We start from the raw sequence: 27,794 nt of genomic DNA, 5'->3' as shown, positions 1-27,794 counted from the left end.
ACAAGAGCGGCCAGATAAGACCTTTACTGATTTTTGAGCTCACTATTCCAGATGTGAAGCTTGACCCCCTTCCCCTACCATATACCTGACCTCTGGCACCATGACTTGGCTTACACGCTAATCTCTATAGCGACCGGAGGCCTGTGTGTTCTACATGCCAAGGGTGATCAGTCTCTTTCCTCTTGTTTATTTTCCCAAGAAGGCCTGAAGCCCCGCGAATTCCGAGCTGTAGGAGAGCCCGTCCGATCCTTCTGGCTGCCATGACAGGTCAACTCTGCTGAAAAGACTCGTCTTTTTCAAACGTTTTTGTTCTTCTGCAGCACAGAACATAGCCTGGAAGTGGAAGAATATGAGAGACTCTCACAAGGTCTCTTAGCAGACTGGTCCATAACTTCTTCTCAGCACTGAAAGCTGGGAGGCACACCCTCACAGTCTCATGCATGGGGGTATTTAATGCCAACTGTCAACAGATTGATCACTGCATGTTTACTGACATCTGTCAGGACTGCAGAATTGCGACATGTGGTGATCTGGTTTATAAACTGGACCTTTAAAAGAGCAAACAATACAACAAAAAATATATAAATCTGCATTGTATAATGAGGTGTATATAGTGAGCAATTAAACAGCTGCACAGTTTGGCAATGCCCTTTGCTAGACCAGTACTATTCTAAACACTGACTAGGTCTTGGCATGGGGCTTTTGAACATTTACAAAGCACAGCACCTAGTTGAAACTGGATTCTTGGCTTAAACATTACAGATCCTCAAATGCCTCTTGCTATTTACGGATGTGAGGAATTTAGTTTTCAGTAATGAAATTAAATGTATTGGTGTTCCGATCAGAACTACACCTCACTTGTAAGAGAAGCAGTTTGCAGTTGTGACCAGCTGTTCATGGACTCAAACATCTAGCTTGGGCAGCGCTTCCTTGGCAAAGCCCTTCCACTGTGCTAACAGGAACCTTGTCTTTGGTTATATGAGACATAAACGCAGATGTTAATTTCTTCCCACTGAAGAGACATACGCTGTTGGCTGTGCCTATGTGGGAGATGGGGTTAGTGTTGATGGGAGCCCTGCAGCACACAGGCCTGCTGTAATTGTGCTACGAGGTTTGGTAACTATCGTCTTTGAGCGCAGCTAATATAATACCAAGTTGGACCTCTTTTAGAGATTCCTTCACACACCCCCACCCCCTCCACAACTCGGTCGGGTTGTTCCTTCACATGCCTCCTCAATGTTGCTACTCCCCATTACATAACCAAGCATGCCGCGGTTATGCAGTGAACTTTTTTCAACAAACATTTGTCTGCAAAAGACAGAAAAATCGATGAAGCGTCGCCCAGCAGTTTCAACTGCAACAGTTCTAGCACATGTTTTTGCACAACAGTCTTCTGCTCCAGCTAATTAACAAGCAACTTGGCACGAGAGAATGAGAAGTCTTTCTTTGAAGTACTGAAGTGTTTAATAAATAACAGCATGAACAACAACACAACATAAGCTTGCTTGCTTGATGTATACTGTATATACACATACATATTTAGAATTTGACTGTATAAACTATATAAATATGTCATGCAGTCGTCATAACTTAAAAGACCAATAATTTACAGTGTGAGGTAGGGTGGGAGGGGCTGGGGTGTCATACATGAAGAAAATAAGGGGGGGAGTCTGATACACTGTATTGGCAGTATGTAGTTTTGTACTGGAGGGGCGGATGAGTGAGGCTTTGTTGAGAAACATCACGCACGCACGTCGGTCGGTCAGTGCCTCCATGACTTTCGGCTGAGAACGCAGACGCATGCGGCGTTGATGCGGATGAGCCTCCAGGCGATCTGGTTCTTGAAGGACGTCAGCGCCCGCACGTACGTGTGTGTGTTGGTGCAGTACGAGTTCCAGTGCTTGTTGTCGATGCCTCTGCAGCCGGAGGTGCCGGCCTTCACCCCGCTGGCCCCACGGCCCCGTGTCGCCCCACTGGGCCGGCTCACGCGGCACGTGGTCTCGTAGAAGAACTGCTTCTTCACCACGTTGTTTATGCGCACGTCAGGAAGCACCGTCACCTCGTTCCCCGCTAAGTCTGTGGCGCGGGTCAGGTTGCCCACCCAGTGGTTCTCGCTGTCACACACGGAGTACTCACCCCGGTGAAGGAACTCGTTGGCCCTCCGCCGCACTCGAGCACTGCGGGAGCCCGCCATCTCGCTGTCGGAGGGGGCCACGTCACTGAAAAGGACCCGGGGTGAACGGTAGCGATGCTTATTGAAGAGTTTGGGGTCAACGGTGGGGATGAGGTCATCGTAGGTGGAGTCTTGCGGGGAGTGGCTGTAGGGCCTGGACGAGTGCCCCTTTCCTGCATTCTGATTGGTTGGCCCCTGTGCCTGGGCGTGGCCCCACATGTTCAGTGCAGCCTGGACGCTGATCAGGGAGAGCAGGACCAGCGTCGACGACCTCATGGGCACACGTCCTAGAAAGAGAGAGAGAGAGGTACAATGACTGTGGTGGTACTGTGCTGGGGTGTGGTACTATGGTATAGTGACTGTTGGTGTGGTTCTGTGGTTTGGTGACTGTGGTTGTGTGGTACTGTGGTATGGTGACTGTATTGGAGTGGTACTGTGGTATGGTGACTGTGGTGGGGAATGGTTCTGTGGTATGGTGACTGTGGTGTTGTGTGGTACTGTGGTACTGTGGTACAGTAACTGGTGGTGTGGTTCTGTGGTATGGTGACTGTGGTGAGGTGTGGTACTGTGGTATGGTGACTGTGGTGTTGTGTGGTACTGTGGTACAGTAACTGGTGGTGTGGTTCTGTGGTACGGTGACTGTGGTGAGGTGTGGTACTGTGGTGTGGTGACTGTGGTGAGGTGTGGTACTGTGGTACGGTGAATGTGGTGGTGTGTGGTTATGTGGTATGATGACTGTTGTGGTGTGTGGTTATGTGGTATGATGACTGTTGTGGTGTGTGGTTCTGTGGTACGGTGACTGTGGTGGTGTGGCTGACCTGTGAAATGTTCCTGGTTGAAGCGAGGGGCCTGTGGCCTAAAGCCAGTGTCCACTGCTGGCTGAGCCCCAAGAGCCTGCCATCAGGACTGGCCTGTGCGTCTTTCTCTCTGTAACACACACACACACATACATAGAGACATAGAGACTGGATGTTACGCAACACGTAATGTAGGTATAGGCTGACGTGAGCAGATGCAGTTTTGGCTAGGGTTAAAACTTTAGCCACTTGTTATGGTCTTGCTACATGTAATGCGTGACACTTCTAACTCTACGAAATGATTTTACAGTTTCATGGCCCACTACAGTATCTTATTAAATCATCAGGATTTGCTTTTATGTGGCAAGGTGCAAAATATCGTGTGTTACACGTAGATCCTGGAAGCCATAATGATTAGTCTGTTTGTGCTTTCCCCAACAACCATCCTGGCCTCACTATGCCAACAGGGTTGCCAAACACATTTATCACCCTGCCTGAAAGGCCCTGAAAACCTGGCCAACAACAGAACGTTGCTCTCCTTTGATTGGGCTACATGGAACCTGCTTGTTGGATTAGTATTTTAATTTCAGTTCAGTACTTTAAAGCGTTTCACCTTTTCTGCAAGTAGCCTAAACTATGTTGAACTTTATCACCAGTCAGTCCTTTGAACCGCTTTGAAACGAATATAAATCTAAATGTGAGGTTTATATTAATGGTTTATGAATTCACACTACACGTCTATATATTTTCAACCTGAATCCAAATCAGAATCAGATTTAGAGTCAGAATCATAATCAGATTTAGAATCAGGATCAAAGTCACTGATTTTGCTGTTATCTTTCAGGTATGGGAATTTACTTTGGCCTGATGGAAACTGTTCAACAGAGTTCAACACTGGCAGAAGAACTGAAATTACTCACAACTATGGAATAGATACACAAGGCACAGGGCAAGAACACATTAATACACTGCACAGAATATACACAAGGTTCAAGGGGAAACATTTCGCAGGATATAGATGAATCCTACAAAATAAATCCAAATAATACAGTGCAGTTGTATAAACCTGACAGTTTAATACTGTTGACTATGTGAGGCACTGAATCAGTGATAACAATTCTGTGTTTTTTTTCCCTAAAGCATTTTCTAGAGGATAGCTTCTGAAATAAGCGATGCTCAGGGTAGGTGGCATATGCCGCAGGCCTGATTCACTGCTCTAGACTGGGAGCCTAATCGAGTGCTCTAGACAGGAAGCCTGATTGACTGCTCTAGATTGATGGCCTGATTCAGTGCTCTAGGAACTGAAGGGATAGAAGGTTACATCTGCTGACAAGCAACCTTACATTCTGTCCCTGATCTTTGTGTTTATAAGTGTCAGATATGAGATATTGGATATATCTGGGTTTGGGTGGTTTGCAATGACAAATAGTTGATCTAAATCATAACCAGACAAATACAGTTTTCCTTTATGATGACAAAGCTGCAGATTTTGGATAACAGTAATAAGAAAGACAAACTAACTCCTGCTCCAAAGGTCTGGCTATATGTTATATGGAATCAATTATACAACATTATAAGAACTCAGTATCTCATGCAAAATGGATAAATGTGTTTTTGCTCAACAGTGAGTCACAAAAATGCAAGAAATAAATGCATTTACATTTAAATTCATGGCATTTGGCAGATGCTCTTATTCAGAGTGACTTACAAAAGTGCTTTGTTATTTACTCATAGGATGTATCCCGGCCAGTATAGTAGGTTAGAGTTCAAGATACCATTGAACTAGAATACTGTTGAAATGCAGGGATCAACGCTGATGCTTAGAAATGCAAAACGCATATAAGCTCTATAACAGACAACGATAAGTGCAATAAGAAACATTACCCTACAACAAGTACTAGAGTTTCAGTTACTCAGCATATGTGCAGGATCAGTGGACATTTAAATGTCCCACAAATACATAAGACTTCAGTCTGCGTTTGAAGACTGCAACGGACTCTGCTGACTGTACAGCCAGTGGAAGTTCCTTACACTATCTGGGAGCCAGGACAGAGAATAGTCTCCATGCTTGTCTTCCATGACACTTCAAGTACTCGAAGTATGGATACCTTGAAATACCCAAATAAATTAAGCTAATAAGATGAAGTACAATCCATTCACAGCTCAGCAGCAGTATTAATAAATGGTGAGCACAGCATTGCCCAACTACTTAAAGTCTTTCATCAGTGTCTTCAACTGACACCTGGATGTCCACAGGTTCTGTTCCTCTGTTAGATCCTTCAGGATTTGGAATCACTCTCCATTGGTGCTTTGACTTGCTGTCCAGTCTAGTCTTGTTAGGATCGCATGCAATATTCGAGGATATATGTGATGGCCTCATGTACACGCAGGGCAAAGCAAAGCAATAAATTCGACATGGTAAGCCAAGAAACTCCTAGTTTAATGATAATTACTCACGATACACCTGTCCAACAAACTAACCTAGAAAACTCCTCGGACTGGTCATTTCATTATTAGAATATTTGTAATGAGTAACTCAGCAGTTGCTGGCTAGTGAAAGTATGTTCCACTGCTTCCCAGTAAAACAGGAAATCCTAACGTTAACCTAAATGCACAGGACCTGATAGAAATGCACAGGACTGGACATTGATTTCAATGGTGTTAAAGCCCAGAGAAATTCCAGTGTATACACATAAGAGGTGATGGAGTGTAACATGGGGATAAGAGATGCTTACCGCCCCCTAGTGCAAATGCACAGTGAATAATGATTTTTGGATTCAGACAGAACCAGCACATGCAGTACCAGTAAAGCCAGTGTGTGCTGTGTGTGTGATCCCTGATCTTAACGATCATATGCTATGCCTCCCTCATCAAAGGCAACAATGTAAAATTACATCCTTATACAAAACCATGTACCAGCTGCAACATCCAGTGCGTTTTGAATGTAGATCACACAAAGCACTTCCATGTTCGTCACTAGAAACTGTTTATAAACACAAGGGAAATGTGTATTGTGTGTGTATCGCATATTTATAGTGAATAGAGGACACACAAGCCAGTCCTGACTACACGCTCTTGGGGTCAGGCTGCAGTGACAGACAGAGAGAGAAGATAGCAAAACGGTCCCTTTGTGAAATAGGCTCACACTTCATGTAATATAAATCCAACCATATAGAATCAGATCCATCTGTTGCATTCCATATGTCTCCTTTGCCGGGACTTTGTACACTCACAGACATGATTCTGTTCCCTTTATTTGTTTTTCCACAGAAACTCTATTTGTTTTCGAAAGATCACACAACCACACAACAATGTTTCCCAGGCATATGCAGCTGCCATTAGAACGAGACAAAACCTGTGCGTAGATATTCAAGACAGAATGGGGTGACTGGAGTCCACCCTGCCCGGCCCCGGTGATCTCCAGCTCCACAGCTCGTGTTGGTTAGCTGGATGCTGTGTGAAGGCGCTGAGATGGAGGGTCTCAAGCCTGGTTGTTCTGACACACTCCCTCTTACCCCGGGCCAACCTTACCAAGTGCCCCACGACACAGACGCTGACACAGGCCTGTTGGACCACCACAAGCTGGCAGGGAGTTGGCATGCACCGGTGTAGAACTGTTTTGAACCGATACTAAAGAGTTACTAGTACAAAAAAAAGTGTGATTATTTTTCATTAATATCTTTAATTGAAATTTAGACATGATAAAATTAAGAATAACTGTAGTGCATAAACAGTTATTGACATACTTATACGTCAGAAGTGCAGCGTTAGCCTTCCCGCCATCTCTTAACATTAAAGCACAGTATGGTTTACTGATGAAATACTGAATTTCTAATCTACTGACTACTGAATTTCAATTAAGAATGTGTTTTGGCCACATCAGTCAAGAGTGATGTACACATCCTTCGGTTCAGCAGACACCCAAGCGACTTTAACAGACCAATCAGATCAGTGTACGTCCTGGCAATGTGCACACTATGGCTGTCAATGAATCCTCAATCCTGTGAGCGGGTGTCTGCTGAGAGAGTTGTGAAGGAGTGAGTGAGCTGACTTCACACAGGAGCTCAGAGCATGACACCACTAGAGAGCGGTAAAGAGCTACATTACCCTTATATATCTGAGAATAATGCAAAGTATTCAAATTCTTTGCAGTCTTGATTAAACATGGCAACACGTGTAACAAACACTTCAATACAATTAAAAATACTACAAAATAACATTATAACTTTCTTAAAAACTCTTCTTGTTAAAAGAATGCGTGATGTTTGCACAATGAATATCAGCATGGATGGCTGGAATTCTGACTGGACAATTTCTGACAACGTCTCCCGGTCTCCTGTCAGATTCGGTTTTGACAAGACACGCCCTCAGTTTGCATCTGGAGCAACTCAAACGTGTGTGTTATAGTACATATGTCACCCAAAAGCTTCCTAGTTTAATGGCCTGGACAAACCACAGATGACACACTCTGCTTTGGCTAAACACAGTCTTCCTGCTGGTCTCTATGCCATCAAAACAGCTATTCTGGAAGCTGTAAATTCAACAGTGTTGGCTGTTCAGTTGTCTACACCATTCCACATTTTACATACCTGGAGCTTTTTATCCCAAAAGGACACCAACTCAGTCAGGCGCGCATCACTCCTCTGTCAAATGGACCGTGTCATTAGCACACAGTATCACAGCGATGGGGGAAAGACATGGCACCAGTAGTTCAGCTTGTCCCAAATCAGTAGTCTGTCACATCAAATGAACAACTGTATGAACAGCCAGCCCAGTTGAATAGGACTGAATCACCAGTTTACTTAATACTTAACATGTATCAAAATTCATCCAAAGAATTGGTAAAAAAATGCCACATATCCACGGCCTTCGGCTTTACAGTGTTTGTTAAATCCTAGAACTAGTCATTTTCATGAGGAAGACATTTTTAGCAGGTACCAAATTTCAAGGGGATGCATAAAGCGACAGGTTAGTCCAGAACTGTTGACCAAAACATGACACACAGTAGAGCTCCACAGTACGGAAATATGGAAATGCAACACATTTTAGCAGTACCCTGCAGTACCCTGTTCACACAGACAGACAGAGATACGATTCTCTCCAATGAAAGAAGAAAGAAACAGTAGAGGAGTTTTAGAACAAACCCGAGTGCTCTTTCTCAAGTGTCCGCATATGTTCTGCACATCAGGAATTCCAGGCTCAAGCCTACCCCCCAAACAATAAAATACACAAGGCATATTTCCAAATGCCATTTACGAGTGAGTTGCCACTTTTCTGTGGCCTGCTCCCCCCACGATGTGTAACTCCCCCCCCCCCCCCCCCCCCCCCCCCCCCAGCATGTGCAGTCCATCTAAACACACACTCGCTGGATTGATACCGGATGACGAAGGGGAACCTGTATTTACACAAAGCCTAGTGCACTTTGTATTTTAACGCCAAAAATATGTGCTCCGTGCTTGCCATGCTAGATCCTGGAGCAGCTCCGTCGCCAAAGGTCAAAGTGGTTTGGCGAATCTGTCTGACTTCAGGAAATAAGGTTACTGGGCTTCTCTAGACCCCCCCCCCCCCCCCCACAACCCCACACCCACCATTCCACATCCATCACTGGACTAAAACACAGCCACGGTGCAGACTGGTACCTGGTGCCGAGTTTAGAAACGCAGGGTGTGGGTGGGTCACGGGTGGAGGTGCTCCATGTGAGGATGCCTGATTCAGTGTCCATGCATGTCTGAAGCTGCTGATTGCTGTTTCATTGAAGCGGAACCATAGCAAGCTTATGACCCTGTAAATATTAACCATAGACTGAGAATGGGAAAGTTAGCAGCTCATCACTGTTGACGAGAGAGTTTGAAGTTTGTCACCATAGACATAGGCATTAGAAAAAAATAAGACCATACAATCTTCATTACATGAATGTGATCTGACTGCTGTAATACAGGCACATCTGACACACTAAGAAACAGAAGACAGTAGGATACTAGCACTGTGTGCGTGGAGCCAGGACAGATGACAGGTGCCTCGGCAAATTTAACATGAACCTTCCCTTAAAAATAAAAGAAACTTTTTCTTTGTCAACAGATTTTATTATCTAAAGGTATTTAAAAATAATTCCATGCATCCATCAAGAAGAAGATTAATGAAATTATTTTTTAAAGAATGTATTTATTTAAGGTGAACACATCCTGAAAATAAAATGTAAAATTTGCAACTAGTACTATGAAAATTTGCAGCCTAGCTCTAGTTAAAAGACCTGCATGTAGTTCTGTGATAAAACCATACAGTGTGTAGCTCTGGATTAAAGCTCTGTGTGTAACTCTGTGATAAAACCATACGGTGTGTAGCTCTTTGTTTAAAATATTGCTACACACAATAAAAACAGCCTCTCAGTATTCACATTCCTCATTGGGACTCTATTGGAGGTCAGATTAGTTCATTTGCCAATTTGTACACACCGCATTACTGTATCAAGCGTCAGATAATCTACCGTCCTTCAGGAAAAAGGACATCCTGCTACTGCATAGTAAATGCAGCACATGTCAGTCAAGAACAACAGCCTGTTAAAAGATTGGTCGTAGGTGTCAGTACAGGCTTCTGAGGTGCTGACTGCAGCAGGGAGATTATGAAGGAGTGCTAAAGAGTGATGGTCCCATCCCTATCACCAAACAAATGGGAGAGAGAGGGAGAGAGAGAGAGAGAGAGAGAGAGAGAGAGAGAGAGAGGGGATGTTTTAAAGGGATTAAAAAGATAGAAACTACAATGAAAGGTTACCAGACTGAACAATTCACAAGTAAAAGTAGATTTACGTTTCATTGTTGCTGGTCAGTATTGTCTGTCTGGATTTTATTTGACTCACAGGGTGACTGCACGTTTACAAATGAAACAATATAAAAAATATTTTTCCCAAATCCATCTGGCAGTAATTCAGGCCTTAAACTATTGCCCAATGTGTTAAAACCTTCTTGAGTGTATGCTGTGTTTTTATTCTGGTCTCTTGGGTGCACTGTGTGTTAATACTTTAATTCATACTTAATACTGTAACTGTAAAAAAAATGTGTCATCATCAAGCCATAGTTTTATTATGGATGTCTGTTACAGCATGGATCTCAGCTCTACCTGTAGAGGCTAAGAGTGATATATTCAGTATTCATTCAGTAGTCATATAGAGTGATATATTCAGTATTCATTCAGTAGTCATATAGAGTGATATATTCAGTATTCATTTAGTAGTCGTATAGAGTGATATATTCAGTATTCATTCAGTAGTCATATAGAGTGATATATTCAGTATTCATTCAGTAGTCATATAGAGTGATATATTCAGTATTCATTCAGTAATCATATAGAGTGATATATTCAGTATTCATTCAGTAGCATCTGCCACTAGCCTCAGTCAGTGAGAGCATGGGGGAGGGGCGTGGCTAAGACTCCCACGCTGACGTGCACCTCCCTGTAGTTGTATTAGTGGGTTGTGTGCATGTATCTAGGTTAGTTCAGATGTGTCCTCTTGTATGTAATTACCATGTTTTGCAGTGTTGCCGTCTGTGTGCTGGTTGTCTTCACTCATTAGCCCTTAGTGTTAATTAAGTTCCCATAGTTAAGTTCCCGTAGTTAAGTTCCCTTTTTGCCTGTTTGCTGTGTGTGGCCTTTTCAGTAAAGTGGTATTCGTAAGCTAGAGATCAGATCGTCAGAGTCTTCTTTACTACAATATACACCTATTAACTACAGTATATATATATATATATATAATCAGAAAGGTTCTCTCCAATAACTTTTTCTGTCTTCTGGTGTGAGAGTATAATTGTGTAATTCATCAAATGAACAGTAGTCTGTTACGGTTTCTGTTAGTAGTAAAAGCAGTTTGTTCTCCTACCCTGTAGCTGTTCACTGAGCTGTTCTCCTACTGTGCAGCTGTTCACTGAGCTGTTCTCCTACCGTGCAGCTGTTCACTGAGCTGCCAGGTTCTTTAGGTGTGCCTCTCCTGGGGATCTACCCATGGGCCAACAGGCCTTCTCCACTCACGTCTGTGTACGCAGAAGTTCACTGAATGATGGTAATGCATCTTGTCCTCTGCATGGTTCTGCCATATTTCCAGGCTTCTTTCATGAATGACCCCCTTTTTTTTAAAAAAAGAAAAGGGGTGGGGCAGGTGAAACTTTGTGTGTGTGTGTATATGTAAATGCATATATATCAGTTTCATGCTGGATTAATAAGTGTTTACACAGACAGTATTTACAAGTGGATTTAAAGTATAAATGTACATTAAAAGCTTCAGCTAACACCTGCCCTTTGGTCAAACCCAGGTCCCTCATGAAAGAGGCCAATAAAGCTTGACACATTGTACACAGACGCGCGTGCACACACACACACACACACACACACACACACACACACACACACACACACACACACACACACACACACACACACACACACACACACCAGGCAGCCACCCACACACATGCTCTTTTGCTCCTATATAAACACCACATGTAAATGTACAAAAAGTGGATCAAAACTAAATATGCTTGAATAAAGGTTGCAGTTGTTAAAAGCTTTAAAGCACACCCTGTAGAGACAGACAAATGTAGTGTACTGTTGGGTTTCCGACAAGTCTGAAGGCCACATAAGAGAACTCCCTGAATTTCACAGGTCAAGCATGCATATTTGGAAATATACATTTCTGGGTTTACTGTAACTTTGTCATTGTCTCTAAAGGAACTATTTTCAGGTAATGAGAGAAATAGGAATGTTTATATTTCACATTATGGAGAAACAGCAAAAACCAAGACTATGCCAGCCACCCCCAATACTATAAAATATTATAACCTACTATACACACACAAAACAAAAACAGCATGGTTTGTATGTGTGTTTCTTAAACACTAAATAAACAGAATAAATGGAAAAGTTCTTTCATCTGAATCTCTCCATGTAGCAGCAGGTAGAAAAGGAATCGCAGTGCTAATGTTTATCAGGCCACGTAGTGATTCTGCTCAGCTTCCTAAAATCACTGTACATTTAGTTTGAACAAAAAACATTTTTGGTTGGTTTTAAATGCAAGCAGAAAGACCTGCCAGTTGTGGAATGGTAAATTGGAATTTTGATGTTTACACATCAGGCTAAACTGTGTTAACTTAATTGAGTGCTAACTAAAATACCAAATGTCAGACAATAGATAGACTAGTAGATTCAAATTTGACTCAAATTTCCAATTTGCATCATAGCAAGGAGCTGGAAATAAAATGAAATGAAAGGCTAAGGGAGAGAAGGATCTCTCAGGAGTACCAACCACTGTGCAAGTTGGAATAGGGGCATAGTTCCACCAGAAGAACTGCTGTGAACCATCACCGTGCAGCCCTCAGCACGGAACCCAGAGGCAGGCTTGGATCCCTTCATTGGCCCATATCACCATCCAACCCAAGAAAAACCAATTTATATGATTTTGGATTAGATTAGACAGACAGATAGATAGACAGATAGATAGATAGATAGATAGACAGACAGATAGATAGATAGATAGCATAGTTGCTGCTGGATTTGTGCTGCATGTTGTGTTTGCACTGAACTCGCTGCAGCAAGAAATGAATAAACAGATGTTTCTGCTCACTGGTCTCTCAGAGTGCATGCACAGCCTGAGGGGTTGATGTTATTTATCTTTCTTCCCTCCTAGGATGTTGTTAAACGCTGTCCACCACAGAACGTATGCCACAAGTTTAGGTAACCATTTAAACCAGCTCGTAGACTACGTGTAAAGGGTTACAGAGGGGCAATGTCATTATTACATTTCCGTAGTAAAATATTATGGTATGAAGAAAAGTACAGCTCTTTAGTTTTAAAGCGATGGGTATTCTTAAGTACTTTAATGTGTGTGGCAGTAGCAGTCAAAAGAACAGAGAAAAAAAACCCTCTTTTTTTCTGATTCTATGATTAGACACACCTGTGTGTATAAATCTTTGCATAAATCTTTCAGGGTCATCAATGGATAATGCAAAAAAAAAAAAGTACTTCCAAGCACAAAACATAGTCTGTGAGTCTGAAACCCACAGAATGAATGACTTTATCTCTATAGTAAAGCCAAAGAATTCTATTAATAGATACAATACACGCATATACATCTAGCAGCCGGTTTCAATACATGTTCTATGGTTGGAAATAATTCAAATAAAGTTCAGATAACCAGCTGGCAGTGCTAGAGTATCATTTTCATCTGCTAATCCTTTTGCCATGAGCTGTGTTCAGTATCACCCAGAGTAACATTTACCCTTTATTTATACTTTACCAACACCAAGCTCACTGCAAACCTGTAGTCTTTCTTAGACAAATATTGGTGGATCCACAAATCTATTAATCAAAGAGATCGCACACTTCATTCTATATCATTTATCATGGTTCACCGGACCATCAGGATGTTTCTTTTGGACAGAAGGAGAGCAGAATGCAGATGCTGGACAGGCTCAGCAGTTTGGCCAGGTGGAGCGATGTAACTGTCCCTAATGTACATTCAGCTTTAGTTGGATTGCTGTGTTATGATATTGCGATTGCATAACCGTTCCCTGGTCAGCGCAAACAAATGTGGCACGTCGCTTCTGCTCATGATAACTGACATAGCAGTGATTTCAGCCCCATGCATAGTGCCAGCGCAAAAGCTCCGGGAACATTAGCTCTTTTGTTTTCTCATTAAAGTAGCTGCCAAATCACCCGCTTCCTCTCAAACTACAATGTTTTTTCCTCGGGTTTCCTGCCTTGAGCTGCATTTGCTATAATGCAGAAAGAGATTTCACAGTGCATAAAAAGGGACAAACTGCACATAACTATGCATGAAAAGAAAACATGCTCTCTGTAACTATAACTACCAGAGAGTAAGACCGGAGTATTTCAATACTCTTATGCATGTGAACATCTGATGCGCTGTTTTTGGCCTCTGTGCTATGCTCCCTACCCAAACAAATGATGCACAATTTTCTCATAGTTATTTGGTGCCAAAGCCGTTCCAGAGTAAACGGAGCTAATCAGTGTAATCTGGGAGAATTGGCCAGCCTGTGCTGACAGCCTTTCTGAATGCACTGAAATTAAAATGTCAGGCTATAAACACAAAAAAAGTTTAAGTATTGCTAATACAGTTTCCTGCTTAACTTAATATAAAATGTGTTGATTAGGTTAATATTTAACTAGTTACCATGTGGATGATGTAGTTTGTATTTGTTTTTGGTCGAATCATATGCATGGTTTCCAAATACTAAAATATATCAATTAAATTAATTAGGCAGCTAAACAAAATCAAGTGGGACATAATGCTGCACATGTTGCTGAAACCCCACGTAAGTCTAAAGAGAGTGGGGAGTTGCACTGAACATGCACGGCTGTCATGGCCTGTAGGAACACGCTCATCCCCAGAGGCCCACTGCAGCCTGTGAAGCTGGAGAGTGGGACTGTGTTTAATGTCCTCACAGTGAACCGTACCCAAGTGTCATCGCAAGGGTAGGCCAGAGAGAGCGAAAGAGGAGCCAGAGAAGAGCCAGAGAAGAGCCAGAGAAGAGCCAGAGAGGAGTCTGAGAGGTCAAGAGAGAGCCTGAGAGGAGCCAGTCCTGCCTGACCTGGAAACAGCAAGGCATACATGACTTGGTTATGTCAAATTCTCACCATCACACTTTTGCAGGTTTTTATTTTTTGTTTAATTTTCAGAATGAATGTGGGAGGGAAGACCTTGAATGCAGAAACCAACACATTTTTTCCCCCCTCTGGACTGTGGAACTTAGTGACCTTGACATTCAGCAGTGTTGTCATGACAGCCGGCTCGCAGCTTGGCTAACGCTACACTGCATTTTTCTTAGTTGGCAAGAACTTCTCACTGTGCAGTCCTGAGGCAGCTGGCCGAGGGGGAAGGCGTCTGCCAAGAGGGGAAATGTACCTGTCGCTCTCCACTTCATGCCGACGTGTTACATCTCTTGGTGCAGGCGTTTTTAATCACCAGCACTGTTTTGAACTTGAGCTTCTGCTGTCTACACCCCTCATATAAATAAATAAACTGGCGACTAAAAACATACGTGCGGAGGTTTTCCATGGGACAGCTTGATTTTGAAGGGAAGTGAGTTTCACGTTTCATGTGCTTCTCCTGCGCCTGTCGCTGCGATTGTCACGACTTCCAGGAGAGCGGGCAGCTGCATTTCAATTCATCTACATCGCACGGCTGAAACGTTAGAGACATGATGTACTTGTTAATGCTGCACCTTTTTGCATTTAATTCATGCAATAACAGATTCATTGATAGATGCCTCATACTTGTTGCTATTTTCCATGAGAACACTTGCATTGTTTACTGAAGGGCACACAGTCATTCAGTACGACATCACACACTATGCTTTTTTAGTAAGTAGAAAAGGATGTAAATGTTATTTTTGCTGTATTTTTGCTGATCCTTTAAATTTGGGAACGTTATTGCAGCAATGAGCAGCTAATGAGCAGAAAAGTTTTCTTTACTATTAACTTTTTAAAAAATGTTTGTGACTATTCAGAAAATCTATTCTATTTTGGTGTGTAGCCAGTGACTCCAGGGAAACAAACCACTATCATGCTTGAGATCCACAGGACATCTGAAATAAAGTCCACGTGTGTCCACATCTTAGTCAAAATAAAGGAAATCAATGCAGCCTTACAGCTATGAAAGTATTCAGAGCCCGCAGAAGCTGGGAGAGAATGCCAGAGTGGCAGTATAAACCATAAATGATTTAAAGTAAAATATTTTTACCGTAACGTCTCACAGTAATGCAGAGCACCCTTAAATCAGCATGTGCCTTGGTGCCTCCCTACCCACTAGGGCAGGCGTTGCGGCTACACTTTCCCATTCTGCACTGGGTAGGCCCTTGCCACACTTCTTCAGCAAGACTAACGCCTTTCCTTTGGTCCGTGACTAGGACCACCACTGCAGGAGACCCTGTAGTCCGCTAATCATCGGGACCTGATGATAACGTGTGGAGGTGCGTGAGGAAAAGGGAAAAAAAACTCCACACCAAACATTATGAGACAGGATTAATGGGTTAATCCTGCAGCTGTGAATATTATTCATCTGGAGAAGTGAGATGTGTGTTGACTAGTTTCTCACTAACACAATAACGCAATTCCACCCAGCAGACATTGCCTGAGAAAGTGTTTATGGGGGGGGGGGGCATATTGTTATGTAGAATTATTGTAGTAAATTACATCCCATTACACTTTACTGAGCATACCAGAGCACTGCTGTACTTTTGAGCTTCTAGAAAAGTGACTATGTGTTTCCTGAGAGAGATTTGGACCAGTTACAACTATTTTTAACAATATCCACTGTTGCCAATCTGTTATACTAAAACTGCATATTAACAAGAACCTGATTGGATGTTAGCCTATAATGCCTCTGTAGCATTTTACTGGTTTTACATAGTTTTAAAAGCCTTTTTAAAAAACATGGTACTTCTCTTGTATCTGTTTTGATGTTTAGAAAAACTAAATATCATGAAACATAGGAATCATGAAAATGAATTCTGGTATGATGATATTGTGTTTTAGTTATTTCTCCTGCCGAACGATGGCATTGGGGTTTAGATTTGGGCACATTAATACTGCAAACAGGTAGTACAGCTCCCAAGAGTGTGAGGCAGTGTGACCAGTAACAGGTCTGTTTCTTATTGCTCTTTGAATGACACACACTTAAATCCCTCATATATTCATATCAACATTGACTTAGAAAATGACTCAAAACAAGAATAAGGAATTGCCAAACCATCTGATTACACTAAGCATCCAAAGTGAGGATTTGTCCTGTACAGTTAATTTTCTTATGTGTTACTCCTCTGTTGTTGTAATGACATGGCACTTTGACTTAGAATAATGTTGTGGCGCTTTTGCTATGTGTCCATCTGAAGTGACGATAGTATTACAAACTATCAGGCTTACTCTTCCATTGTCTTCCTTCCTGTACACAGATATTTATGTAAAAAGCCAGGATGCAAATGTATGATGCTCTGGAGTGCATATTTTATCATGATTATTTTATATCATCTTAACTTTGCCGCATTATTATAACCTGATGTGACCTCCGGGACACGCTGTCGCTTTCAGAACTATTAGGCTAAACAGTCAGTAATGATCTTCCCACAACAGGATGTTTGAATGTCATTCTGTATTGTGATGGCACAAATAAAAAGGCCTTGAGGTTTGTTTAATGTGAATAATTTAGTGATCGCCTCCCACTGCTTTTTCGTCCCAAAGAGCACAGAAACTAGAAACCAGACAGGTGAAAAACACTCTAACAAATGTCTCCACCATTCTTGCACATGAAAGTACATGTCTGCTCGTCCACTTGCCAAAACAATCTGTCAGAGCAGTAAAGCAGACAGGACCCACCAGAGAAAGTGGCGTAGCAAGCTTAAATTCAGGTGCGTTTGCAATGTCAGTCACATGTGTGTCTGCAGATAACCTCATGTAGAGGCAAGCACCGCAAAGCAGGTCAAATCACCACAGGAGGCCTAAAGACGACAAGTTGAGAAGGGAGACTGTGTGGCGAGTCTTTGCTGGAATTAGTGCAGACAAAGAACACGTGCTGGGTAAACACCAGGATGTTATTCCAACAGCAATCCCTGACCGAATGAGGAGCCATTAATCAGAGTAACCCACTTGTATATGGAAGACTTTGATGCACTGTGAATTCACCAGAGGGCGTGCCGGTGGAACGTGTTGCGTGTCACGTCAGTACCCACGAAACACTTGAGCCAGCACCGAGTCTGAACGGAGCCCAGAGTGGCTGACAGGCGAACCGCATGTGTGGTTTGTCTCAGGGATTTGGCAACCAGAAAAAAAACATGACCACATTCATTCAAACACCCACACATGGAGGGAATGTATTTAATCTGACTACATCTTCCAATAAGAATTGTAATTGTTCCATCAAGGGAACATATAAGCCTGAAGTAGATTCTGGCAATTAAAACTGTAAGCAGGAAATCACATATTTTATAGTTTTGAGCACAAAACCCCACAATTTTAGTGCCCAGTCAGTTCAGTCTGCTTGCTGTGAGTAGCCCATAGAAAGTGTGTATATATTCATGTGTATTAATCTTTGTGAGGTGATTTTGTTTATGCACTCAAAACTTACTGAGTGTAGTAAAATGTTCTGTGTTACCAGAACATGAACATGCATTTGAACATGCATTTAAATCTTAACATCACATTTATGCAAAGGCCTTATTTTATGTAGCTGATGGACAATGTATTCAAGTTCTATGTAAACAATTTCCTAATGCTTATTCTGTAGAATTTGCTGTTTTATTATATTTTAATTATTTGTAATTGTTTTCCCATTTCCAGCTACAAAAAACTAAAATGCATTAGGACTGCTGAGGCCAGATCTAGAGGCTTTGGGGCAGTTTAGTCAGGAGCTATACTTAATCATATACGGAATCAGATTTTTTATATCATTGCAAACATTCAAACAGCAAACCTGTTAATGAAACAAATAAATTAAACAGCTTTGAGTTAATGCACCTAACAAGATTTATTAATTTTTTTCTGTGTGGGACAAATATTAGTTGAAAAACTGTGACACAAACATAGAGGGACAAAATTTATGGAAATGTCTGAAATAGTTTAATACATGACAGAGGCCTTTATTTATTTTAAGGTGTCCTCCATTATTCTTGTAGCTTCGCTTATGCAGGTCTAGAAGTCGATTTCAAAGCAGTAACATCTGAACGTTTGTGCATAAGGCTGGGTGGATTCAGTGTAACCCCAGAAGGATGAATACATTTTCCCTGACGTGAACTCTTTGTCAGGTCAGTCCCTCCAACACAAACACCACAAAGCTCATCCTAAACACAGCTCTCAGAAAACAAAAGCAAACAAGTGTAAAAATGCCCAAGCTTGGCTTACCAGAGCCAGAAGGCTGTCCGAATGCACAAACACACCACGAATTCACCACGAATACGTTAGCCTCTGAACATTCCAGCTGTTTGAGTTACATCAGTAGCGACTTGAATTACCCTCTGGAGGGTCTGTGTCTGTCGAGCATTCCTGCAGGTGAACATCCCCTTTCCTGAGGATGTCAGAGAACTAACATTTTACGATGATCCCTCTGCAATTATGCTTCGGGGAAACGGCTACTGGCTTCTCTGTTACTCGATATTTACCACAGTGCTAAAAAAACTAAATAAAACAACAATTTCCTAGAAATTTTCTGTGAATTAAAGCATGTTATAAAAATATATCATTTCTATGTGGAGTCTGAAAGTTTCTGCTCCACATTGCAATCTACATATTGTCACTTTTGTTTCTAGCTATGAAAGTTGACACGAAAGTGAAACTATGAAAGTTGTCGTCATCGCGTAAAAACACAGTCTACTCAAGCAGTGTCCTGCGTTCGAGTTAACTCTAATGTGACTACTCCATCCGCTCCCCTGGGCTCACTTCTTATTTGCCAATCTTTTTACGTATATATCGCATCAACAGTCGTCTTCAAAATGTGTGGGCCTGCTAAATCAGGTTCTGAATGGGCTGGTGTAACCCTGGCATGACTTCAACTCCCACCTGGCCTCATTAGAAGCTCATTACCTCCCATTACTGTTGCAGCGTGCTACGCTGGGTGAGCACATGGCTACAGAGAGAAACCTTTAATTCAGGTTCAATGGGAAACCTGAGACACCTCATGAATAATAATACACATCATTGTAGAAGAGGAAAATAGCACTGTCCATCTGCCCGCACACAGAAGAGTGTCTGGGGAATTTGAAGAGCGCATACACTGGCCTTGCCTGTGTGCTGGACTTACCCTACTGTGCTATTAGGAGAGTCGGAACTCTGCACAAACCTCGAAATTATTTAAATGTGTGAAAGCTTAATGAAAAAAGGCACTATCATCGGTTTTTACAAGATTGGAATAGTATTCCTTTCCCTGAAACACTGTGGCAAACCTTGCTCATGGTGTAGGGACGCATTATTCATTACAGATGTTCACGGAGTTGTTCTGGTTTGGTTTTTTTTGCCTGTTCACCACTGTTTTAGTTTTTTTGCCAGCCGAACTATGGAGCCAGTCTCTGAACTCATCTTCAGTGGTTTTTCAGTCAACCTCACTCATGCTGATTTCATACGTTTTAACGCATGTGCATTTTTCCCCTCCGTTGCCGTGTGCTTGCGTGTGCTGCGTTGCGTCTGTCGGGCCTAACTGTCAGCTGCAAAGTCCGCTGACTTGCTAACCATCGTCCCCACCCAGATGAAAATGATAAACGTCTGTAACATGTTCCACGTCTGTTGGAGCAAGCAGGCAGATAGCAAGCCTCTCTGTGTAACATGAGCAGGTCGTTGAAGAGATGGGGTGAGAGAAGAGAAGAGAGGAGAAGAAGAGAAGAGAGGGGGTTGAGGAGATTGAGAGGCTTGCAGGGCGGTAGGGGGCAGCTGTTCTACAGAGTGCCCCCTCACTCCACTGGAAAATGTGGATGGATGAAAAATTATCTCAAAGGTTTGAGAAGATCCTTCTTCACCTGATAGACCATCTCTCCTCCTGGTGAACAGCAGCTAGTCTATAATCTCCCCCACAATACACACACACACACATACAGAAGCCCCCGTCTACGATGCCTCTCTCGCTCTCTGTCTCACACACACACACACACACACACACTTTTTAAAAATATATATAGCAGTAAATACTTAAGTGGGGTTTTCATTAGACCACAGAATATTTAAGTTTTTGCCACAGAATTTTATTCAAATGAGATCAATTTACAGACTTCGAAAGTGCTTGCCCTACTTTTTAAAGACTTTCTCTCCATATCTCAATACTCTTCAAATTATCTTTTTTCTGCAACCAGTTCACCTTGTGGCATTTGAATCAGTTTATTTAAATCTTTGTGTTCTTGCCAGAAGCATCTCAGGTCTTCCTTTTTAATTCACATGGGATCAGTTCAGATGGAGCGTCTCCCTTTAGCTCAGTGACAGGTAATGAGAGGAACCACAACCACAACCATTCCAGCATTCACACACATGTAACCTCTCAAGTTACACACACGTCACCTTGCAAGTTACACACATGTAACCTTGCAAGTTACACACGTCACCTCGAAAGTTACACACACGTAACCTCGCAATTTACTATACGTCACCTCGCAAGTTACACACACGTCACTGCGCAAGTTACACACACGTAACCTCATAAGTTACACACACGTCACCTTGCACGTTACATGGCAACACCCTGTACTTACCTTAGAACCCTTCACCACTCTCCCTCTCTCAAATGTTCAGAGAAAAAAAACCCCTCCAAAACCAAAGTTAATAGTCCAGCTCTCACGCAGACTTTATCCTCCAAAGCCCAGTCCTCTTGGCTCTTTCAAAGATGAGTATCCAGGGTGGTGTGCCAGTCACCCTCTGTGCGCTCTCTCTCTCTCTCTCTCTCTCTCTCTCGCTCTCTCTCTCTCTCTCTCTCTCTCTCTCTCTCTCTCTCTCTCTCTCTCTCTCTCTCTCTTCTCTCTAGGAAAATTGATTGTTCTGAAAGTTAGAGTCCCACAGTTCTTCCCTCAGCTTCCACAGTGGGAGCCAACAGGTCCTAGTGCCTCCCCCTTCGTTTTCCTCCTCTTCAGCCCCTCCTTTCTCTCCTGTTCCCCAGGCTGCAATTCGGCAGTGCGGCGCTAAGGGCAGCGAAGCAGAGCGCGACTGTGTTTTGGTTAAACTTGCTAGAGATGATTCATGGGATTGGCACACTTGACATTTCACACAGAAAGTTCACGTTCATTACACCTGCCTAGATTATGGGACTTCAAGAAGGCTCCTTGGTTATGTTGGACTGCTACAGAAAGTTAACTCTAGACTAAAAGAAAAACAACCAACCAACCAACCAAACAACCCCCCCCCCCAACCAAACAACACTCCCTGTGAATTCCAAAACTGCTAAACATTCTAGAAAAATCTAAATCATTTTCTTTGTTATGTTTTATTTAAAGTTTTTCATTTACCTTTCATCTCAGATTGTCAACAATTTACTAAATGTGCACAAGGCCCCGGAAGATGTATAGTGAAAGCTCATGTGCACAGAGTACAGCAGACAAATGTTACTGACACAAATGAAAAACTTAAAGGCGCTGGAGCTGGAACAGCTCAGTGCAGTGGACAGATGTGCTTTAAGGACATCATTTCTAGGTTGCTCTACTAGAGAATGAAAATCTACCTCTGGTAATAAGAAATGGGAAATTCCCACGCTCACTTCGAGTTACCTTTAAACCCATGTCCATGCATTGTCCCTATTGTTTTAGTTTCAATTTACTTCTCCATTGACTGTGGGAGAGCCACACCCAGCCTGGATCCAGGCCACACTGCTCATGTATCAAAACAGAGGGCTCTCTGCATGCGCTTTGGACTTCTGAACCTGGAAGTGACACTACTGGGAAACACTCAGCTGTTTAAATCAAATGCCAATTGCCTGCATTCAAAATAAGAACTGGTAAAATATCACACTTCTGGCATGAATCTCTAATGTATATTTTGTTCTAACTTTGTAAGCTTAGTAATAAAGTGTATAATACAAAGTATATATATATATATATATATATATATATATATATATATATATATATATATATATATATATATAGTTTCCTGAGAAGCAGAAACATCTTTTTAAAAAATCTTTTTTTTAATGCGAAAAATGTTTTGAGCTCATCTGTATATACTTTTTTGTATGTTCAATTGATGGAACATATAAATAAATAAACAAACATATAACTCAAAATTATTTACTGGGTGGACACTATGTTCCACACTACATATAAATATCACAGTTAACCAGTTAACGTCTGCATAAATTGTATGAGTGGTCAGCGCACGGTCCGAATAGTGTCCTGCTTTCAGGTCACTTGGCGAAGCCCTTAAACTACTGCTCGTTATCAGGCTAGCATATTAGTGGTGTCAGATGAACCATGCAGGCCTGCTGATCCTCCCCAGGGATCAGTGTGTCAGACGGGGGTCCGCAGGTCAAGCATCCACATGTTTCAGGTTTTCCTGACAGAGCCTGTGGAAGTGCGTGCACGCCGGGGGTTTTCCTTGCTTTGAGATGTGGCCGGCCTGCTTCTCAGAGTTGACCACCCAACCACAGCTTGCCCACTTCCATTTGACTCATCCTCACCACCAGGTGTGAGGGTCTCTAAGGAAACTTTCTTGAAACAGGAAAAAATAAGCAGTGACATTTCTATTACTGCAGAAGCCAAATGTTACACATGCTAATTCTGAAGTAAGACAACGATTCCTGCTCCAGTTGGCTGGTATTTCTTTTTTTAATGTTGAGTGGATTAAGGCTTTCAACACACTGACTTTGATAGTAAAGTTCCCTGTTTTGCTCTTACAGTGCATTCACTAATCCATGTTTGTATTCCTTTTCAGCAAGGTTTCAGTGAGTGAAAGTGGTGGAACAGGTCCTCCTGTATAATGTGGCCAAGGTGACTCTATCTGCAGGATATGCAGGCCCGATTCCACCCCATTCTTAACCCCGGCCTCCTATTGTTGTTGTGACGCGCCATTACGTCCTGGCCCTGTGGCTTCTTGGCTCTTCTAATGCTTCACGTTACAGAAGGCATTCGATAGACACACCAGACCTTCCATCACTCTGTGGGTCTGCAGATGGATGTCTTGTGTCTGGTGCTGTTGGTGTGTGTTGTTGGTGTGTGGTGCGGTGTGATGTGTGGTGTGAGGAGCTGTTGGTATGTGGTGTGCTGTGTGTGGTCTGGTGTTCTGTGTGGAGCTGTTGGTGTGTGGTGCGCAGTGTGGTGTGGTTTGATGTGTAGAGTTGGTGTGTGGTATGGTGAATGGTGTGTGATGTGGTGTGTGGTATGGTGTATGGTGTGTGATGTGGTTTGATTATGTGTTGTGGTGTGTGGTATGGTGTGTGGTGTGGTGTATGGTGTTGTGTGGTGTGTAATGTATGATGTGTGGTATGGTGTGTGGTATGGTCTGTGGAATGTAGTATGGTGTGTGGTATGGCATGTGGTATGGTATGTGGTGTAATATAAGGTGTGCGGTGTGGCATGGTGTATGGTATGGTGTGTGGTGTAATGTAAGGCCTGTGGTGCTGTTGCAGGTTGCTGTGTGCTGCTACGTCATCGGGGTGTGGTGGTACCAACCCTGTGACTCAAAGAGTTCTCCAGCCGAGGAAGCCCCAGGTGTTTCGATGTTTTCTGCTTCTCGACGCTGGCGCTGTGCCCAGACTGCTGGGGGCAGTGGAGGAAAGGTTTTCAGGAGCTTTTCACTTTCCTCTCCAGCTTTTTCAGCCTGCTGTGTGTCTTGGTCTTGAGTCTTATTTAGAAACCTGAGGTCTGTGGTAACACAGTCATCGTTTGGCATAGTATGTTTTCCAAATTGCGGTGTTAAGGCATCCCCACAAATTCCATGCTTTCACCCAGCACTCCTGGCCACGTGCCCCCTCAGCTGTTACTGGGTAACTTCAAACACCCTCCACTTTACGACACCAGCACACATGGTGCGCTGACCTCTCCTCATGCTCTGCATACTGTGGGCAGGTGTGACAGATCAGAGCTTCCATCAGCGCAGTATGGAAATGTGCGTCAGACAGTCTCTTTTCCATGGTTACCGTGCCAAACACCGGAGGAAGTGACACACCTCAGAATAAAACATAGTAGTGGGTCACACAGAGACGGAGGGGGTTTGTGTGTCAACAGCTGGTTTTCGAAATTGTTTTCAACCTTCCAAGGCCCCCCTATAAAAATGAAATATTCAACTAAAGAATGTTTCTTGAGTTGATGGTGTGCAAGTCCTCTGTACATTGAAACGTTTAGAATCGTCTTAATGAGAATGAACAGCTTGGATATTCTTTAAATGATTTCATATGAGTCAGCTTAGGAATGTTTAATTCCCAAGTTACCGAGGACGGATTTAAAGTGACATTTTAGATTTACACCACAGCTTAGCAATACAAATCTTTACTTGACAAATTACATTCAGATGGTAGCAAAAAAAAACAGTGAACAAATCATACTTTGTATTATGTATAGTGAACATACTAAATATATTAAGCACATATAAATATATTATTAAGCACAAAAAACCCGCTAAATCTTAATGAAAGAGATCCCACATGCAGCAGCCATTTATATCATCTCATTAGATTATATATTCCTCTCATTTTGAATGAGCAGTTTTCCTTGACAAACATTAATTATCATTTGAATGACACAGCATCTTCAGACACTGAGTGAGATGGTGGAGGAAAAATGTTCAGTGTCCCCATAATTACAGATCCACACAGCATGCCACAACATAGCCTTTTCATTTTCTAAGTTGCAGGGACAGAACATGCCACAGGGGGCATTACTGCCAAGTTACTGTGCTGGGCATTCTGTTGTGGAGCCTGGGGCAGGAGTCGACATATTACTGCCTCCTCCTCTCTCATTCACTCCTCGGTCCAAACCACCCACCTCCCAGTGCTTCAGTCCCGCCATTGTCTTGTCAAGGCCGGCTCAGGCGAGCAAACATCCACCCTAGCCACGTGCTGTCAGCACCGTCCAGGACGTGTGGAAGAGAGAGACATAGTAAACAGGGCAGCATGACAAAAGAGAATGGCGAATAAGAAAAATAAAGACCCTGACCGGAAGAAGTCCATGTTGGAGTGGTTCATCAGTGTCACACGAAGTTCAGTTTAAGTGGTCTAAACCAGAAATGCAGCTGAATTAATGGTTAATTACAGAAGGGCTAGGGTTGAAGTTCAGGGCTTTAGAATATGTGGCACTGAACTGGTAGACACCGTGAGAAGGTGCAGATCCATTCATAACTGGAAAAAAACCATGTTGGATAATGCATAGATATTTTAGATATTTTAGAAGTGTATTTGGGGCCTAGTACAGAGTGCATACTCAAATCTAGTGTGCCTCAAATTATTGTAGCGGAAATATAATGTTATGGTATGTTTATATGGTTGCTATGGAACAACATGGCACAAAAATGAAATATAGATGCCATTTATTCAAATGGCAGCAAACAGAGACTTAATTATAATTTTTAACCCTTCACAGTTAATTGTAATTGATATGGTTAATTGTTAATTGATCTCAAACATAAAGTGGAAATTTGGATAATTATTTCCAGTTATTCTATTTCCATGAGTCATGCACTGTGCTCATATTCAGGCAATTATATAGGAACAGACAAGCCGAGTCAAAAGCACAGCAATTAGACACATTCCGGAAATGCCAACACAAACCACAATGCCTTGCGGGCATATAGAGAGCTCTTATTCACATGGGCAACTGTGCTGACAGCGGTTTTCCCTGTACGCCACACTTTTTTCTCCACACTTTTTTCTTTTTTCTATCAGTTTTTTATGATGTCATGATATGGAAACTGCAACGTGCCTGACATTTAGTGTACTTAGAGACTGGTCTTTTAGTGATTGTCATAAATTTCATACCATTTATTTGTATAAAGTTTAGACCGCATATTATTTTCAACAAGGGACGTGTCTGAAATTGCGTACTTATAGAAGTTATGTACTGTTAGTTTGCTATTTTTTGTATGTTCGAGCAATTAGTATGGTGATGCTGTAAAAACACTTTGGCATCTAGTTTACTTCAGAGAGCCAGGAGGCCATGCTAAATTCGTTCCTTCATTTAGTGTGGAATTTTCATTCATGTAGTTTGGGATTCACTCATGTATTTCACACTGGTGCTCTTAAATTACATATACTTCTGAGATTACTAAGTATATACAAAATTAAAAAATTGTTTTTGTAAATATATACCCAAAGAATACTGTGATTTATGTAGTTTCAGACCAACAATAGTTTTATTCCCAAGAACATAAGGGATTAAGGAAAAGCCTATTGATCCTATTTGTAAGGTGGACTCGAACCACAGTTAGATCTTGGCTCAGGTAAAACAAAAGGAATGCCAAGCATGGAAAAAAAGGAGAACAAAGGATGCCACGGCAACCCCGATGCACTGGGGAAAACCAAACTAAACCATCCCAAACAAAACCAGAAAATGGGGAGGAACTTGAATGGCTAAGGGAAGCCTCGGGGGAGAAACAGACTCAAGAGAGAAAAATTGGAGAGGGGACGGGACGTGTAAAAACACCGACACCCTCGCAGGGAAGAAATGGGCTCACAGACCTAAAGTTACCAGCTAGGAGCTTGACTCAAAACTTTAGCAAAAGACCCAGCACTGAATGACTGGATCACTGGGCTTTTATAGATCTAGCCCAGCTGTTGGGCATCAAGCCTGATTAGTAGTGTGGTTGATTCAAGGCCTCCCTCTGGTGGCCAGAGGGGGCCTCAGCCTGGTGCCAAGCCTTACAGGACCCCCCCGGAAGGGATGGCTCCTCACATCCCAAGGCCAACAGCACGATCCCACCGCAGCACCTGACTGTCTGCTCAGCGGACAGCACACCTATGTCAGCCTCTTGGTCAGGAAACATGGGCGGAGCATACTCAAATTGGCACTTGAATGGTTACATAATAGGTGCTCAGACCAAGAGGATGGACAGGAAGAGGCCAGACAGCAGAGGGTGTGCTTCAAGTCCTGATTATCCCTTTCGGTCTGGTCGTTGGATTGGGGTGGAAGCTGGAGGACAAGTTAGCTTCTGCCCCTAACAACCGACAGAAGGCCCCCCAGAATTGGCTGGTGAATTGAGGCCCACGGTCTGACACAATGTCGCTAGGCAGTCCATGAAGACGGACCACCTGGGTAAGCAATAACTCAGCTGTTTCTTTTGCAGATGGAAGTTTTGGCAATGCAATGAAGCGGCTGGCCTGGTAGAATCTGTCAACGATCACCAAAATCACAGTGTTGCCCCTTGATGGGGGCAGC

General features: G+C 42.6%; 1 protein-coding gene across 3 annotated transcripts; it reads right to left on the bottom strand.

The window, feature by feature from the left end:
- Window positions 1-1,527: 1,527 nt before the first annotated feature.
- On the bottom strand, window positions 1,528-21,379 carry ngfa (nerve growth factor a (beta polypeptide)). 3 transcript variants are annotated; one of them, XM_027026681.2, is made up of 4 exons: window positions 18,868-19,274; window positions 7,560-7,704; window positions 2,992-3,100; window positions 1,528-2,460 (listed from the first exon to the last, which is right to left on the bottom strand). In XM_027026681.2, exon 4 carries the CDS (start codon window positions 2,447-2,449, stop codon window positions 1,763-1,765), a length of 687 nt encoding a protein of 228 aa, XP_026882482.1. In that variant the 5' UTR covers window positions 2,450-2,460; window positions 2,992-3,100; window positions 7,560-7,704; window positions 18,868-19,274; the 3' UTR covers window positions 1,528-1,762. The 3 variants fall into 3 exon arrangements, with proteins under 3 accessions (XP_026882482.1, XP_026882483.1, XP_026882481.1); XM_027026682.2 differs by lacking the exons at window positions 7,560-7,704; window positions 18,868-19,274 and adding an exon at window positions 21,195-21,379; XM_027026680.2 differs by lacking the exon at window positions 7,560-7,704.
- Between the last annotated feature and the right edge of the window lie 6,415 nt (window positions 21,380-27,794).

This window comes from Electrophorus electricus, chromosome 24, assembly GCF_013358815.1.
Source record: "Electrophorus electricus isolate fEleEle1 chromosome 24, fEleEle1.pri, whole genome shotgun sequence".
Classification (NCBI taxonomy): Eukaryota; Metazoa; Chordata; class Actinopteri; order Gymnotiformes; family Gymnotidae; genus Electrophorus; species Electrophorus electricus.
This window is presented reverse-complemented; position numbering and strand designations above follow the sequence as displayed.